Source organism: Athene cunicularia (genome assembly GCF_003259725.1).
Source record: "Athene cunicularia isolate RWA chromosome 1 unlocalized genomic scaffold, athCun1 chr1_part1, whole genome shotgun sequence".
NCBI lineage: Eukaryota > Metazoa > Chordata > Aves > Strigiformes > Strigidae > Athene > Athene cunicularia.
In genome coordinates, this window is record NW_020799091.1 from 60,379,870 (window position 1) to 60,398,119 (window position 18,250).

General features: G+C 37.5%; 1 protein-coding gene across 1 annotated transcript in view; it reads right to left on the minus strand.

Annotated features, from left to right (window-relative positions):
* Positions 1 to 2,748: 2,748 nt before the first annotated feature.
* Positions 2,749 to 18,250, minus strand: part of FAM155A (family with sequence similarity 155 member A) — an 18,525-nt gene continuing 3,023 nt past the window's right edge. Inside the window, exons 2-3 of the mRNA XM_026845759.1 lie at positions 17,766 to 17,937; positions 2,749 to 6,696 (exon numbers count right to left, since the gene is read on the minus strand). Of these exons, the coding sequence (XP_026701560.1) occupies positions 6,401 to 6,696; positions 17,766 to 17,937 (468 nt within the window). The 3' untranslated portion in view covers positions 2,749 to 6,400. The remainder of the gene's footprint in view (positions 6,697 to 17,765; positions 17,938 to 18,250) is intronic.

The following is an 18,250-nucleotide window of genomic DNA, read 5'->3' on the forward strand; positions in this document are numbered from 1 at the left end:
TTCTCCATCTGTATTTCATGCAAAAAAAAGCTGGTGTAGGAGATTAAGTCTAGTCAAAAGCTTCAGAAATGTGAATCCCTCGGCAAAGTAAAGTACTTCCTGGGTGTTCAGAGAATTAGTCTGAGAGGGCAGAGCTAAAATAAGACTACCTTGTTCAGTGTAGACCACTGGCTTAGATGGCACCTTTCTCAGTAGATTGTCTTTTTATATCACCAATTCCTATTGTGTATTACACTTCATCCAGCTTAATTCAAAGGTTTATATTTACCACTTATAAGATACATAAAAGTTTGGTGCTATAATGTTCAGTGTTGTCCTAAAGATACATTCAAATAAATCTTGCAGGGGTGTATGAAGACATTATTTCCCTCTGCTGCCTGCTTTATCCCTCTGAAAGAAAGTACCCCTTTTTCTTTAATTCCTCCCACTGCTAAAGGCTCAATGGAAAGGTATGTGTGCCTGTGTTACAATGTCCCAGTTGGAAATCTACTCTTCACCCAGATGCCTCTCATTTTGCACTGGCGTGGGACATCATGTCTTCTGTTCTGCTTATCTTAGTCTCGTAGAATAAATCCAGTCTAAATCATACAGGTGGACAGGTGGAAGGGGTGATATCTGAACTGCCACAGAGAGATTTGACAGTGATTCTTGTCCTTTCTGCTGAGATAGTCCTTATTGTGAGAACAGCAAAAGTATTTGAAGACATACACAGCTGGTAAATTCTTCACTCACTTTACTCAGAAGGCTGGTTACAAAGCATGTCTATAATTTTAATCCTATTTCAGTTGTTTGGGGAGTTCAATGCACATATTGCATTCAAAGCACACTAGTGGTTCCTCTGACCTTTGTAATGGGGACTGAGGCTACTGAGCAGAGCAAGCACAGTCCCCTCTGAAAAGTAAACCGAGTCATTTTGCATATGTCTAAAAGAGCTGAATGTAGTGTTAGGAGAATGAGAGAGTGGAGATTGGACTGAAGTGCTGAAGTGCAGTCAGCACTTTGAACGGAGGGTCTCCCTTAGGATCCACGACTGAGACCTGTGCCACTGTCACCTGCTGGAACTGCTGGGATGGGGTCTGTGCTGGGAACTTTCTGCAGAAGTCAAGGGTTTGCGTGAAGATTTCGGAATAACTGCTAAGATTCTAGGAGGCAGGATGGTGAAATGAATAACAAAATATGCCCATTCCCCCCAAGTTTTTTACTTTTCTTATTAAAAAATATATTTCTGCTGCTGAAGTTCTACCTGTAAATTCACACTCCATAATAAGGAATATAAAAGCAGTAATTTTGCCCTGCTTATTTTATAGGTCTTATCCTTTGGCATTTTTACTCTACAATATGCTGTATTTGTAATAACTGTGGAGAACATAGATTTGTGTATCTCTCTTTTAAAATAAAACTATTTCTATATAGATTAACAACTACATATGACTTTTTTTTTTTTTTTTTCATCTCTGTGATATTTTAAAGAAGTATAGCTTGGTTCTCAGATGGATTTTTCCAAGTTGGCCCAGCTCTATTTTAATTTTTTTAAATTTCATCACTCACAGTAGTTCTCTCTCCCTTCTTACCCCTCCAGGGCCAGATCAAGCTTGTTAGCACTTGAAAAAATGCTGGAAAGTACTGGGAAACTTAGAGGTGTTCAGTAAATGTGATTGCTCAGAGCTATTGCAGAACATGTTGGCAAATTAAATCCATCAATTAAGATGGTATGCACTCCAGTTCTATTTGCCATCCAAAAATCTAGTTTTAATGAGAACTATCACATTCAGACTGAACATACTATTTTCCCAAGATTTTCTAACAGACTGCTGTTTCCTGACAGCTGCTGACAGATGACAGAGCCTCTTTTTACCTCAGAAAGTCTATTTAATTTCACCTCTGAAATGACAAGTTAGTTGTCCTCTGTTTTCCTAGCTAAATTTTGAAACAACTCCTTTACCACACTAATATAATAGTAGACAATAATAATAATAATAAACCAGAACCATTCACCATTAAATATGCCATTGCCAGTCTCTTGTTAAAACTCAATTGGCTGGGGCTGAACCCAGTGATCCTCTGTTGATGCACTATGGCCACGAGCAATTCCTGAGTAAAGACTATAGGACAACAAATTGAGACCTATGCGCTACAGTGAATTTTTTGTGGGTGCATGCCTGTACCTGCATGCCATGCATGCCTGTATCAAGGCCCATTGATGTCAGCATGACTCTGAGTCCAGCTTGAAGCCTGTCTGTGCAGGGCTCATCATGGGGCTGTGGCACAGATGACATATACAGTGAAAGCTGCCGTAAGGACCAGCACATTCATAGAACCTTTGCTTAGGTCATTGTTTACATGTAACTAGAAATTTCATAAGACAAGTTTGTTTCACTTAATAAATTTGTTTCACTTTCACTTAAAGCTACCTCTCTCTACTCCACAAACAAGTTTTGTTTGTGCTTTGGATAGTCGCTTAAGACAGGTTTCACTGTGTAAATTTGTGCTGTCTTCAGCTCTCATGATAAGCAGGTATCTTCTGTGCAGAGAGGCAATGCTTACAACAAAGACATTCATTATCATAACAAAAACAAAGAGAGAAGAAGACAGTGCCCTTGTCCCTCACTTTTTAATAGAAGAATATAACTATGTAAGCTAAGAGCCACATCTCATACCGGATGAAACCTGCCATGTCTGCTGTCTGAAATAGAGCTCTCACTCTTTCTTCTTTAATCTTTTAGAATAACATTATTTTTAATACTCAAGAAGGAATTACTTGGAAGTGTATGTTTGTTTTTTATCTATTGTTCTGCAGATTCTTTGGCAGCTGATGGCTTGGTTTCATCATTTATAGAACTCAAACTTCATTCTAATGTTTTGTTGGTTTTTGTCTTTAAATTATGGTGTGCAGAAGGACAGCCTTCACCTGCCATATTTTCAAAAAAAAAGATAGTCTCTTTAATGAAAGAAAAGCGTCAATATAATGTATTACCAAATGCAAATGCAATAAGGAATAACATATAGCTCTGATTATGTTATATGACATTTGGCTTAGCAGTATTAACATATTGCACAAAATCTGGATTTTCCCTATTGCAGAAAATAAGACGATAAACGACATGGGAAATTTCTTTCTTCCATATGATCATAAAATAAATATTATTCATTTTTTTCTTTTTCTTCTCATCAGTCATTTGCAGAAATATTTTTGTATTACTTCTTTGTTAAGCCAGCTCTTTATCATGTATGTATTACGCATACAGTACAAGGAGAAATGGAACAAGATGGCAGTTATAGCAGTGGCAAGATGCAAATTTATTCTGGCAGAAAAGTAATATGTGCACAATATCAAGCATGCTTAAGTTTGTGCCAGGAAAACTATTACGAATGAGGAATGGATGGAATGGAATTTTGCATCATACATGATTACGTGTTGCTTAACTTCATAGAAGAGTCTTTGTCTACTCCTGATGTCCCATGTGCCACCAAGAGAAGCTACATACCACACTGCTGGAGTGAAAATGGCAACAGATACCCCAGCAGTAGTCACCTCTGCAATATGACTCTTTTTTTCAAAAATTAAAGAAATAAACCTCAAAAAGATGACATAGAAAATTTACAGACCATTGAACTGCAGGCACTAACTCCAGGTATGGAGAGTGGGAGGAATTTATTACATCTTGTGTAATAATTGAAAGTCTGTAATTGTTTTCTGCTTCATTTTGCCCAAGTTTACTTTGGCTACTCTATGCATGTGATGATGTTGTCACTGTTTTTCCTTATGTCTCTCTCATATTGTATGACATGCAACTGAGTGTAGCCAAGCAGTGGAGGAGTCATATTTTTCACGGACACCACTTGAAAATATTTTTATAGAAAAATAAGGGATGAAGGATGAAGAAGAGCAGGAGAGAAGAAAAATGCCTTAAAGATCGCTCTCTACATTAATTCACCATGAGGCAAAACAGAAATAATAACTCTTCTTCAGGTGCCAATTCAACTGGGATGAACCAGACTTGTTACTGTATTGGTACAGTGTAAAAATAGATGACAGTGAGTAATGGTGTGAACAAAAAAACATGAGGAACATCACAGAAATGGATGTTGGATGGCCTTTGCACAGCAGAGGTAGATAAAGGTTATAACAAACTGTTTACTGACCATGTACACTTACTAGAATTAAGAGGTCAGTTGAACAAGAGCTCACCTAGTAAGAGCTTTCTCAATAGTGTGACTCATCAGCTGTTTTACAGTACCAGAGCACTGCCCAGTTATTGCTCCATCACTTTTCAATAACATCTCTGTCCCTTTAAAAGTCTACATTCTATCATTAGTTAAGGCTTTTTCATTTGCATTTCTACTTTTTTCCCCTTTTTGCATCAATTCAATGTGATTAATACATGTGCCTCTAACAGAAAATAAAATAACTAAAAAGCACCATGTTTTATTGAACAAAATATAGCATATGCAAGGAAGGGAAGGGAGGAATTATAGAAACAAACCAGTGCTGAAGAATTTTTCATTAGCTGGTGCTTTTTGTTGTTGTCATATTTGCACAGATCATTTTAGGCTCCTCAGTCCAGGTTGTAGTAAAACACTATCAAAACAAATACTCTTGCAAAATATTTGAGCTTTCGCAGCTTAACATGTGCATCTTGAACCGCATAAGCAGCATGGTTATCTTCTTTTTGTTTTTCTCCAGAATTTAACAGACCATAAAGTGTATACAAAAATGCATTATGCACCAGTGATTAAATGTTCTTACAACATTAATATTTACCAAGGGGTATTTCATAGCTAGAAAGTAGGTAACTATATTTTATTTCCTAAGAGAACATTTCCTATAGTTTTCCTTCATCTCCCAGCTACACAGCAAACATCTCTAAAGTGCACTTCCCAAGTGTAGTTAGAGAATAGGAAGGAATGTAAAGTTTTTAAAAACAGCCCTTAATAACTTTTCCTTCCATTGATTCTACTGTAAACTCTAAAAAGCCTTTTTAAAAAGCAAATTCTCATACACTCAGCAGGTGAAATGTTCCCACAAAAATAAAAGTAAACAAATTAAAAACCACCCAAACAATGAAAAATAAGCAATCATATTACAATCTTTTCTCTTGACTAATCATATCCTAGTATATCTTTACTGGTTTTATTGCACATTTATGAAAACGGTTGTCCTATATATTTAAAAAAAAATAGTTTCTTTATCTGTGCTAACACATTCTTGTGCACCCTTATTAACTAGAGTAACTTTCAACAACACGTAGATATTAGAAAAACAATGAAATCAAACCCAAAGAGATATTTTGTATTGTAGATGCTCAAAGGCTTCTAGTGTAATTTTGTTGAGACAAAAAGACGGATTTTGGAAGCTCTTTGCTCCCATTCCTTATGGAAAGCTGCTGGTTATGTGACAGCAGGAGAACTCAAAAGGTAATTCACAATGAATGCCAATCCTTCACCTCCAATATGAAGGCTTCCCAACTACTCAACTTGCTGAGCATAACTGGTTTACATAGCATATCTAAAAAAGGCTGCTCCTGTTCAACTGACCAGTGAGAAAGGACTGGACTTCTTCAAAACGGGTATTGGAGCAACAGTTTGTTATATATTTTTTACATTTTTTAACTGTCCGATCCCACCTTGTAAGGAGAGCACTTGTTTGTTCAGCTAAAAGGAACCCCCTTCATGCTCCTTTTGGGTTTGCTCAGTCAACTGGCTTGTGCAACAGTGGCAGAGGCACACTGGAATTGTGTACCCATTCATTGTGATTACACAGACAGAAGCGAATGTATGTTGTCTGCTACGGGAGATGGGAAAGGGAAAGGAGATGAATGGTTCCCATGGGTAAGAGGACAGTTAGGTTTGTTTGGGTTTTTTTGTGGTTGCTCTTTTTTTTTTTCTTTTTTTTTTTTTTTTTGTAAATTTTGTTTTGTCATTTTTGTGGTTTTTTGTTGTTTTTTTGATTTTTGTGGTTTTTTTTAAATTTTTTGCTATGTCATGGATTCATAGCAGTCATTCCTCTAATAGAAACTGACAGGACATAAAAGACAGAACTATCAGATGAACACACACAATGACTAGAAATATATCGACAGAGAAAAGACTTAATTTAGCTTTGAGAAACCGTCCCAAAAATAAAATCCTGTATTAACAAGTGCAAAAAACAAACAGAAAAGAAACTCCAAACATTAAAACACAGTGTATAAAATGGTGTGAGAAATTTAAGTCACCATACAGCCTTTTAGTCAATAAAAAGCCGTGTTCATGTGTCCTTGTTTGGGTAGTGGCCCATTCTTTTCATTTTACCCAAAAGGTCATTCAAGAGATCTGAGGGTAAAGCACTCAGTCCTTGCCATTTTTGACTGTAGTCATTTGGGCCTGTTGTGTTTCTATCACATAAGATGAATCCTTTCTTTTATTCCTCATTGGTTGAATTATCTTCCAAAGTTGTTATGCCTCCAAAGCCCAGTCCTGTTGAGTTCTGTGCTGCTGAGACTGTAAGTACTGTATGTAAGAGAATTAATACAAGAATACACAGTTTAAGTCTGCTGTTACACAGTCTTGATGCTGATGAAACTGTGAGCGATGTCCTGTGACACATTGTTGAGCCACTTGTTTTTATAGTCCCTTTGGATTGATGATCTGATAGTAGTCCCCATCTGACATCACAGCATTCTGGTTCTGCATTGGTTGGATAGTTTTCATAGAGCCCTGTAGGGTAAACACAAGAAAAAATAAATTTCAGGCACAAAAAGATTGGCAGAAGTTAGTAGCTCAAAGGAATGGTCAACTGTTTAGTCTAAACTATCTAATCCGCATCTTTGGGTGAGCCTGAGGCCCTCAAAATGCCATTTTGTATAATTAGACTTGTTGAAGGGATATGTGTCATCTAATAGGAAGCAGCATCAAAAGATCATTCACCAGAAGTATGATACTGAGCATGTTGTGCAAAGAAAGACAATTAAAAAGTAATTATTGATGCTGGAATGATAAGAATATTTGAATTCTTACTTTTTAGGGACTAACAACTAATGATGAAGTAACAATTAATCTGTATGAGTTTCAGTAAAGCCAATGCCGGGTTCTGCACTTCAGCCACAACAACCCCCAGCAGAGCTACAGGCTTGGGGAGGAGTGGCTGGAGAGCTGCCAGTCAGAGAGGGACCTGGGGGGACTGATTGACAGCCGGCTGAACAGGAGCCAGCAGTGTGCCCAGGGGGCCAAGAAGGCCAATGGCATCCTGGCTTGTGTCAGCAATAGTGTGGCCAGCAGGGACTGGGAAGGGATCTTATCCCTGTCCTCGGCACTGGTGAGGCCGCCCCTCGATTCCTGTGTTCAGTTTTGGGCCCCTCACTACAAAAAGGACATTGAATGACTTGAGCGTGTCCAGAGAAGGGCAACGGAGCTGGTGCAGGGTCTGGAGCACAGGTCGTACGGGGAGCGGCTGGAGAAAAGGAGGCTGAGGGGAGGTTGCCGAGAGCTGGGGATGAGCCTCTTTAACCAAGTAACAGGCAATAAGACAAGAGGTTATGGCCTCAAATTGCACCAGGGAAGGTTTAGACTGGATATTAGGAAGCATTTCTTTACAGAACGGGTTGTTAGGCGTTGGAATGGGCTGCCCAGGGACGTCGTGGAGTCCCCATCCCTGGAGGTGTTTAAGAGTCTGGTTAATATAGCGCTGAGGGATATGGTGTAGTTGAGAACAGTCAGTGTTAGGTTAATGGTTGGACTAGATGATCTTCAAGGTCTTTTCCAACCTATATGATTCTGTGATTCTGCAATCAAGCTAGGCGTTTCCACAAAATTTGAAAGGATCTTGAAATTCTCCCTCAATCTGCAAGCACATACCAGTAATATCACTGTCCATTAAAAGTTAAGCATGAAATACCTAATTGAACAACTCCAAACAGAGTTGTTCAGAGTCTACTTGTTTACCCTACCTCACCTGAGTTCTTCCAGAGATGTTCGCTTTGGCATATCCCAGAGGTAAGAACAAACTTTCCTTGCCAGGGAATAATTGGATCTCTTGATATTTCTGAGTATACACCTAGACCATTTCCTTTCGAACTTTACTGAGTTACTCAGCCTGGTCTGATTATGAATTTTTTTAACAGTTAAAGGAATTATGTCTTTTCCAAAAGGCACAACTGTCTTTTTGGAAATTGTCAATGTTGTCTGCATTACCATAAAAGAAAGTAACATAACCAGAGTGTTCTGTTTGCTTCTCTCATATTTTCTTTTATGATAAATTAAAATAAATTCATTAGGTTGCTTAACTAATGGTCAAATGCAAGAATGTCTAGCATAATGGACAAACACTTTTTCTCCATTTAAACTATCTTGGAATAAATTTTGCAGAAAAGAATTACTCTATGGTAGTGCTATGTTTTAGTAGAAAAAAAAATCTGTGTTGAAATATTAGGATGAAGATTTTGAAAGCAGCTACATAATAGCTATGATGTATAAATTAACTTTACTTCTTGGAAAAAGAATTACATTTTGTCTGAAGTACCATAATAATATTACTTTCAAAAAACAATGCCTACAAGTTTAGGTGTAACATTCTTATGTCCAGGAACCAGACCGCTTGTATTTTGTGAATAACCTGTAAAGAAAAGCAGCACACCTTAAAAGAAGATAAAACTGAACTCTTCCATTCTTACTTCCTTAATATTGATTTGTAACTAAGCAAAAAGAGCATTAGGTATGCTGAGCATGTTAAAATGCAGATTAAACCTAGACTGGTACTTTTTTACATAGCTGACACAACAGTCTACAATGTTATACATAGGTCCAATTAAAGATACATCTATTTTTGGATTTAACTAAATTTTTAAAACTACAGGAATGAGAACAGCTTGTTTGATTTTCTGTAAAGTCAGGTCTTATACTCTAGGAAATCTGGCCATTTTTACACCTCTGCAGACAGGCAGCATACCAGAGATTAAAAATTATTTGTTCTCTCTCAAATTATCACTGAATGTACTTCATATTTTTTAAGAGATTTTGTTGCATTTTGGAACTTGTGGACAGTTGCTTATTTTAAGTATAGTAAAGCAGTGTTATTGCTAACACTGTATTTTCTGAGACCCATCTTTTGGTGTTTGTGTGCATAAGTGTGTCTTAAACATGGTAACATACAGGAAAGGGCCTTCCAAAGCACATAATTATATGGTCTGTTCCGTGACTGCAGTAGCTCAACCTATTAGTGGTAACTGAAGAGACACAGAGAATGGTTAATGCTTTGATGCCACTGAGGCTTGTTTACTATTCAAACTCTATTTCCTGCCTTTCTTGTTATAGGAAAACCCAGACTTTCTTTGAAATCAAAGTGTGTATATACAAGTTGGCAATCAAAAGGTATTTAAATAGTTCATATGCACTTACTGAATTATAAATAAATTGAAGGCAACTCCACATTCAAAGCTGAATTGAGCTTGTTCCTTAATGTAAAATTACATTTCCTCTTTATTTCAATTTAGAAATTGAATTTGGGTTTTGAATTTGCAGTTACATATTTAGTAATAAATTAGCTACAGAACGACTATTCATATGACAGTTGCAGAACATTTAGATAAACTCAGTCAGAGCTTTTGCACTGAATAATACAACTTCATGACTATGCTTCACCATCTCATTTTTTTTGAGACAAGTATCAGTTTTTAGCTCCTTGGATCTAATCAGTTTACTCAGTCAGAGGGTTACAAGCCTGTGACTTACCAGAAACCCTGGAAAACTGGCTACATCAGCCTTGGAAAACCAAGGAGAAAAAACCTAGTTTGTTCTTTTATAAAAAACATTTTATATGGGATAAGAAAAAAAGGTATATCTTTACCCAGCAAAACATCATGCTTCCCTCTTCCTCTTCTGTCTTTGCAGTTCAGTTTGTAGACATCTGTGTTACTTGGACATGTGGTAATTATATTTCTGAGACTGACTTACCAGCGGTTACTGGCTTGAAACTTACTTTGTTTTTCCCTTAAAATACTCAGCTCTGATTCTCCATTTCCCAACTTTTCCCAGCACTCACCTATATTTCACCAGCAGAAATCTTAGTCCATCTGAAGGTTATTGGACCTTGATCTTAATCAAGGATCTAGAATTTATCAGGATATTTTTGGTATCAAATCATTCTCTAGACAGACATGCTATCATCATGAAGGTCACGTAAAAACTCTTTCTTTGCTTCGTAACCAGATTATAGCTTTTTCACACACAGATAACATTCTGTTGGTCAGCACAGCAGCTATACCTGTAGGGAGTGTGTGTTACTGATGCTGATGCAAGAATTAAGTAAAATAATTTGACTGAGTTTATGTTTATGGTGACATGACTGTAGATTAAATCTGGTGTATCCTGCTCAGCTGAATCATGCTGAAAGTAAAAGGACTGAGAGCATAAGCATCACTTTGTGTGGAAACAGCTTTGGGGGGAAAGCACCAAAGCACAAATGAATTCTTATATAAGAATTAAAATCACAAAGATTGCCTATGGCTTGCTCTTCAGCTACATCACCAGGTAACTCAGAGAATGCTGTGGTTTCTGCCTGAGCACTTGCATTTCTTTTGCACAGAAACCATCAAGCAAAAGAGGTTGTTGCATTTCCATATCTCACCCCAACACTGTCAGGATGTGTCATGCTTGTAACTGGATCTGTATCTGCAGCATTTGGTCCAGTTTGGCCCACTTCTTGGTTTCTTTGCTACAGAAAGAGATATGGAGCCATAGTATTCTGCATCAAAAGAAAATGGTCTGGTTGATATATTTGTTGTCATTGTTGGACAAGTATTTTGGAAAGCCACAGAAATAGAACAGATCTTCTGGTATGCCATGTTTTTCCTCATTTTCTTGCTATAGAACTCTGACCTGTGGTCCATTTTAACATAGATTTCTGATTATATTGAAAGGCATACCAAGCTTCTTGTGCTTGAAGAAAAGCCCATAAACTAGAAGGAGAAACCAGATAAGTGAATATAGTATACCAGAAGCTTTGAATGCTCTATTTATTGTGAAGATCAAAGTAAATACTGCCTGCCAAGAGTGATCCACCCAGCAGTGACATCATTGTATCAGTGAACACACAGCCAACACTCTGCATGACATTTCTCTTTCTGAAGAATTATTTCTGATATTTCAGTATTATTTTCTAAATACAGAAGGCAAGAGAAAACATTAGATATTATATGACTAGAACTCACTGCTTGCTTACATCTGATCTGGAAGCCAGCACTCTTCGATCTTATCCAGATGGTCCTCTCAATTTCTAAATTGCTGTGTCTGTGACACATTATGATGCTTCTGGTTAGACATCTATTTTATACCCTTCATATTGTGAAAAGTAATATAAAGAAATGTTCAAAAAAGGCTTAAACAGAAATAAATTATTCTTTAGACAAACAGATTATTCTTAAACTGATTAATAAGGCTCTTTAGCTTTTGAAAAGGTCAATTTCCATTTCAGACTCCATTCCAATTGTTAATTGTTTAAATTTGTTTTGTCACTATATGCTGGTGACTATTTCAGGTAGTTGCATCTGGAAGATTTTTCTGTGTGTATGTGTCCACATTCAGGAAAAATTAATTGTGTGTCTTCCCTATACATGTTTTTGGGTTTTTTTCCCCCTGAAATATATACAGCATCAATTTTCTTCTGCTGGTGTAAATCATTGTTATCCTTATAAAATTGACTGACCTGTTGCAAGTCAGAAACATAAGTAAATAGCTGATTTAAGGCTATACAACGAACCTTTTTAGCTCTGCTATGTTGAGATAGAGGATAAGGGTGAGATAACTTGTTTCTAGCAAGCATTTGGCTTTCCTCACTACCCCCCTCTAATTTTGCTTCTATTATGTACAATTTTTGATCAAAAGGATTTACCACTGTGATATGATAGGAAAGGAAAGGGTCATAAGTATCTAGGTACTATGTTACCATAGGAAATTCAGGGATATCCATAGGTTAATTGCCTGGGATGTTTTTATAGGAGAAGAACATTTGCAGCTAACAAACCTAACATTGATACAGGACCTCATTTATAAGAAAGCCCCAATATTCCAGACTAGAAGAACATTAGACTGAAAAAGATGAGCTATTTAGTCAACAGATTCTGCTGTAAAACCATGTCAAATTTTCCTTGTAAGTAGATCCATAGCTAGTAATGACTTAAACCATGATTGTCAGATATAAATGGGATTTGTCCTGATGTCTATGTTAGCTTAATATTTTGATATTTTAGGACCTACCAAGAGGTGCAGGCAGGAGGCAAATGACACATTATTGTAAGTTGTTTTTAGAGTAAGAATTTGGATCAAGTAAATATTTTTTTTTTGAGTTTGCCAAGAACAACGTAAATCGGATTGAATTCAGAGATTTTATTTTCTTCAATTGTCTACAAAGAAAAAATAGATTGTGATGCATTCTATATATATCACATTTTCTCGAGGAAATTGCTTTTCAAATTGCACTGAAATCTGGGCATCTCTTTCAAAACACTCTATAGCTAAACCTGCTGGTGAAACCCAGACACACATCTCGCCCTTGAGAGGAAGCTGAAGTTTAAAGGATTGTTCCCAATACCTTTGTTGAGCTTTGTTAGTCAGCAAAGTCCTTCTACAGATTGGTGAGAATTCTCTGTAATAATTCTCACAATGTTCTTAGAAACATCAGTGTGTGCTATGAAGCATGACTGACAGTTTCATTTCTGGTAAATACTCCTCTTTAAAGGAGGAGGAATTTCTAAGTGTTATCTTTCATGGATCACATAAGCATATGTTACTGATATTTGCCAAAAATTAATGTATGGGAGAATATTCACACTATGTGTCCCAAGCAACTGAGATGTTAGTTGGAACACATGAAGTTAGGAGCCTAAATACAAACTGAATGGAAAGATATAAATCATTCAAAGCACCTGAATCACCTGCCTGCTTACATCTTCTCTCCCCTTGCTTTCTCCTACATTTCAAAGTATCAGAAGTCTGTTCAGCACAGGGCAGTAGAGAAATCTGATTCTCCTCCTGATGGCAGAAGACTTGTTCTGATGATACTGGTCTTAAGAAGTACCAGAGGGTGCCATGCTGGTTTTGGAAGAAGTTAATGCCACACATCTCTGTATTATTGCTGCTACTACATTCCCTTCCTTTCCTTCACAGAGGAACTTAAGTGCTCCATTAAATTCCAAGACATTTATTGTAAAGAGTGGGGGCAGGTGGCTGAGATTTCATGGTTGATACTTGCTGCTGGGTGATGGCCCTGCTATGACACAAGGCACAAAGAGACCATAAGTCTTGGTCAATACAAAGAAAGCCCTTAGCAACACAGCTAGCCTTAATTCTGCACTCTAAAGTGGTCCAAACTTAACACATGGATAGCAGTTTTGGGACTGTTGTCCCAGCAGCCAGAACAGGCCATGTCTGTGTTAACAAGTAGTTTTGGACAAGAGGAGATCTGTATAATGAAATAGCTGTCTGCATCAACCCTAAATGCATTTGAAGTGTTTTTACCTTGCTCTAGCTCGAGTTTAATTCTGTAGACCAAATGTGCATTAATGGTTGGGATGTACTAAGTATGGTCCTGTAGCACATCTCCTAGTTCAGTTTAATCCAAAGGAATCCAATTTGTATCCTCCAAGACCTGTCCCCAGTGCAAGTCAAACAACAATGAGTATGAACAGGAGATTTGCTTCAAAAGTATACTACTGAACTAGATTGCTAACGTAGATGTAACTGCAGTGTTGCTGTTGATGGCATATCCTGGCTACTCGGGAAAGGCCCATGTGTGCAGGGAAGCCATGATCTCTTCTCCCCTCTCTTTGGGCATCTCTGCTGCTCATTTGGTGGAAACTGGGCTCTCATGTTTTCTGGGTTGAGCAAACTGCAGGCCTGAATAGTTTTGGCTGTGAAGAAAACATTTATGGCCTCTGCATCCTCTCTCTGTCTCCGTTGGGAGAAACAGTTCATGGGCTGGACCCGTCCCCAGGCCAGCTGCTGGACCACATTACTTTGAAAGGCATGGGAAAAACAGGAATTGTGCATTATTAACAGTCTCTTCCCAGTGTTCTGCACGTAGAGTCATACATCAGATCTCTTTTGACACTCAAAGACCATGTGTGAAAGAAATCTTCCCTATCTTCCACTCACAGTGGAGAAGAAAAAGAAAAATATGACATCTATGAAAGAAAAAAATCCCACTGGTATGCACACTGTTTTCACAGGAGTCACAATTAAAAACCTTGACCTGGAAATTTGTATGGGACTGATTTATCGTAATCTGCTGTGTGTGTATGTATTCTTATCTATTATTATCTCCCTTAAATAAGATTCTGTTTTGCATGGGAAATTCTAGACATCTGAGTTGCAGAAAGAAACATTAGATGAAAGCACTGGGAACTTTAATCCTATGGATATAAACACCAAAGGTCTAAACTGAAAGCAACCATTCAATTTTAATGAATATGAAAACCAGCATGTTCCAGAACAGCATCTGATGGAAAGACTGACTTCTTTCCTTCTGTTTCCTAGAAGAAAGGGCAGAGAGGGGAAGACAAACTTCTTTCTAGCTAGCTGCGTGTTTCCATAATCAGAACTGCACTGTGATTCTGATTGTTTTAATCTCCCAAGTACTTTCTTTTGCACTGCAGTTGTCCCACTTTCTCACATACATTTCTACAAAAGACATGTTCTGGTGATATACAACTAGTGTAGCATCCCTTCTCATTCTCCCAATATCTACTTGCACTGAAGGTAACCAAGTAAGATATTCTTAGATTAGAATATTTCTTACTCAATATATCAGTCCTTCAGGAATTTCCAAGAAGTCATTATTAAACCGTATTATAAACTACACCATTTTAAAAAAAAAAATAATGTAACGGTGTCAAATATAACAAAGTCTGCAAAATTTATTGGGAGAAAATAGACAGCCTTATGCTCTTTACTCATCATGTGGACCTTCCACGGAAGGATAAAACCTTTTTTTTTTTTTTTTTTTTTTTTTTTTTTAAAAAAATCCTTCCCTGAAAGGGAAAAAAAAAAAAGTATATAGTTTCTCTGTCCACTGGTGCTGTTGTGCCCCTGGTTGCAGAGATGTCTCCATGCCCCTGCTCACTGTTGTGGTGGGACAGGAATGTCAAAGGGAGGAAGCAGCTTGGTACCACCACCGGTGACATGAAACCACACCAGTCTCTAGCCTATTTGCAAATAGAAAACTGCCTGTAATGTTTATATGTACATCCCAATCTGTGCTGTAGTCAACATCAAACACCACCAGCTATCACTGGTACACCTTTTCCTGTTACTTGCCTTCCACACTGAAATGTTTTATACAAATCAATCCTCTGTCTTTCCATTAACCTAAATCTCTACTAGACTTTAGAGGAAATAGTCTGTTACCATGGAAAGGAGGAAGGGAAGCCCTTATAGAACTATTGCTTCTAAAATATTATTAGAGAAAATCAGAAACCACAAATTCTTGATGTTTTTCAGAGATAAATCATCCTATAAGCAGAGCAGCTCCTTTTTTTTTCTCCAGACAATACTTTATAATTAACAGTGTTCCTTAGCTAGCCAGATACTCTTTCATTAGTTTCATGGAGGAAAAAATACCATATCAATATAACCCAATTCAGTTCCTGCTGGATTTCTCTGAAAATGTAAGTCAAAGTTTAAAAAAAGGACCTGTAAGATTGCTCTCCATGAGATACCATCAGAGTCAGGAGCAGCAGAGATATTAAAGCCTAATTTAAATGAGTGATGGGCTGTTGCAAAATGTTTGTGAGGGATCCCCGAACATAAAGTTTGGTCCTGCTGTGTTTCCTGCAGCAGAGCTTAATGGTAACCAGCTTCATAGTAAACTTAAGTCAAATGTAGATTCCAGACAACCAGCTATAACACCTAAATACCAAATAGAAATACCTTTGACCTGACTCTTCGGGGTTTTGACATGAATTTCTCTCACCCCAGGAAGAACAGGATCAGTAACTAGAAATCTCAGAACATGTCTGCCAGACAGGAGCTCACAGAAAGTGCAGCAGGAGAAGCTGTGGTAACCTGCTTTTAGTTGTTTCTCTACAAAAGGAGTTCAAGTTAACTGTCAAGCCACAAACTATGCTGAGGTAGAGTGTTTCGTCTGCTGTTAAATTTACTGTACTTTGCACAAAGCAATTCTGTTTTTGTTAAGCTGCAGAGAAGTGTAATTCTTTAGTCGTACAGTAGATATTAATTTCTCATTGTTTAGTGTCAGGAAGTGCTCTTACAGTGAGCTGCTGATTAATAACAGGGTGGCAATAGGTCTTTATTCCAGACAAAGTTTGAGTCTTGTATGTCTCCTCAGCATCTCCACTTGCACACAACTGCCTAGTGTCAGCATGCTGACTCCTACGGGTCTGTGAATACAAGGTCTGCTCTGCTTATGCTGAGGGTTTTGTTTCAACCAAATATTAGCCAGTGGACTGTTGAGATGACATTCAGGTCACCCTGAATTTAAATGTCTGCAATAAGACCTTGGTGACTAAGAGCAGCTACAGCAACTAGAATGAATCCAGCAATGTTAGTGGGGCATAGAGAGCTAGTCAGCTAATCAGGTGCAGGTGCCTATTTAGGCTGAATTAAATAACTCTCAGCTCTACTGACTATACCAGACCTTCAGTGACTGTAGTGAGAGCTTACTCACAGAGTTTATGTGTAGATACCCACACTACTAATACCTTCAATAAAATGAGTTTAATCCTCCCCTAAATCTGCTTTTCATCCCAAGCTCAAGAGATATCGACTGTCAGTAATATTTGCAAAGTCATCTGTATTTCGTGTGGTTTAGGAATGAATTTGGACTTGGAGATATACTAGGAGAATGAAGAGGTGGATATGTATTTCCTAAGAGATTTTCTGAAATAATTACAAAGATGGTTTTTTGTTTGTTTGTTTGTTTGTTTGTTCTTTGCCATTGTGTATGTGTGTAAGTACGCACCCACGTGTATATACGTACACACACAGAGGTCTGCAGATAACTTTGGTATAAACCGGACTTTTGTGTGGATGACTCCCAGCCAGTCCTGAAAAAAGTATCTGAGGTATCTGAGAGGTACTAAAGGTATTTCTTGCCTACCATGTCCTCTCTGGTTGGATCGTCCTGGGATAGTGTTTGAAGCAGAATGGAATGTAAAAGGAACCAAACTATTTTATCAATCAGTGTGTAGACCTATATTAGCAATACCTTTTCAAATTAAAATGCATACAGAATGTAACAAGACTCAAGAAGAGACCAAAAGAGCAATTTTTCACAGGTGAACAACTGATTCTTAAAATTCTTCACTAGAAAAAGGCATTTCTTTAGATATTTAGTTCCAAGAGCTGCTGCAGAGTTTTGAAAGTTATGCTTCAGATTCTTCATTTATCTGACGTAAGAATGCAGGTGAGCAAAAGTGAATATACTAAAATCTGGACTTGCCTTTCTCTTCTTTTCTAAATATTGCATGACACAGAGCTTCTTTTCTCTGAGTATTGCATGACACAGCAACAAAAATCATCCACCAAATTATTAATTGTAAAAAATAACCAGAACAAATTTCTTCTAGTAATTTTATTTTGTAAAGTTAATGTGTCAAGCTGTAGCGTAAATGTGCATTACTAAGTCTGAGCTCAGATCCTAGAACCTCAGACAAATCATTGTGATGAGCAATATCTTTAGGCTCTCATAGTTAGAACTAAAGGAAGAAACATTATCCACATTCTCTTTCACACTGAGACCCATGAAAACAATAGAAATTAGCTTTTCTATACTATACCTGTACAGATGAAACTTGATAGTCCTCCATAGATGACATCATCATTGTCTGGTAATATAAAGGGACACCTCGTCTGAACCTCCAAACAGTATTGCTTGCAAGGAATTCTGTTGCTGCAGTGAAACTGTGTGACTTCAAAATACTGGGAACAGAGCCAGGCTTTGTAGACAGTCTGGAAAAAGAGAAGAACCAGAAGTATAGATGGATGACAATAGCACTGTCATTATTAGAAGAACATACTGTACTGCACATCTATATTAATGCTGCTTCTGAACCCAAATTTTGAGAGAATATCACCTGAGTAAATCATACTCTTAACTTTTGACTATCCTCCCATTTCAGAAATGAAAACTCCAGCCAAGACATTTAAAAGCAACAGTTAGTCAGGATTAGGGTATGCTATTATTTTTTCATAGTTTGTAAACAGGTATGTCTCTTAGAAGCATCATTTTTTTTTTTTTTTAGACACATGCATACACCCCCCA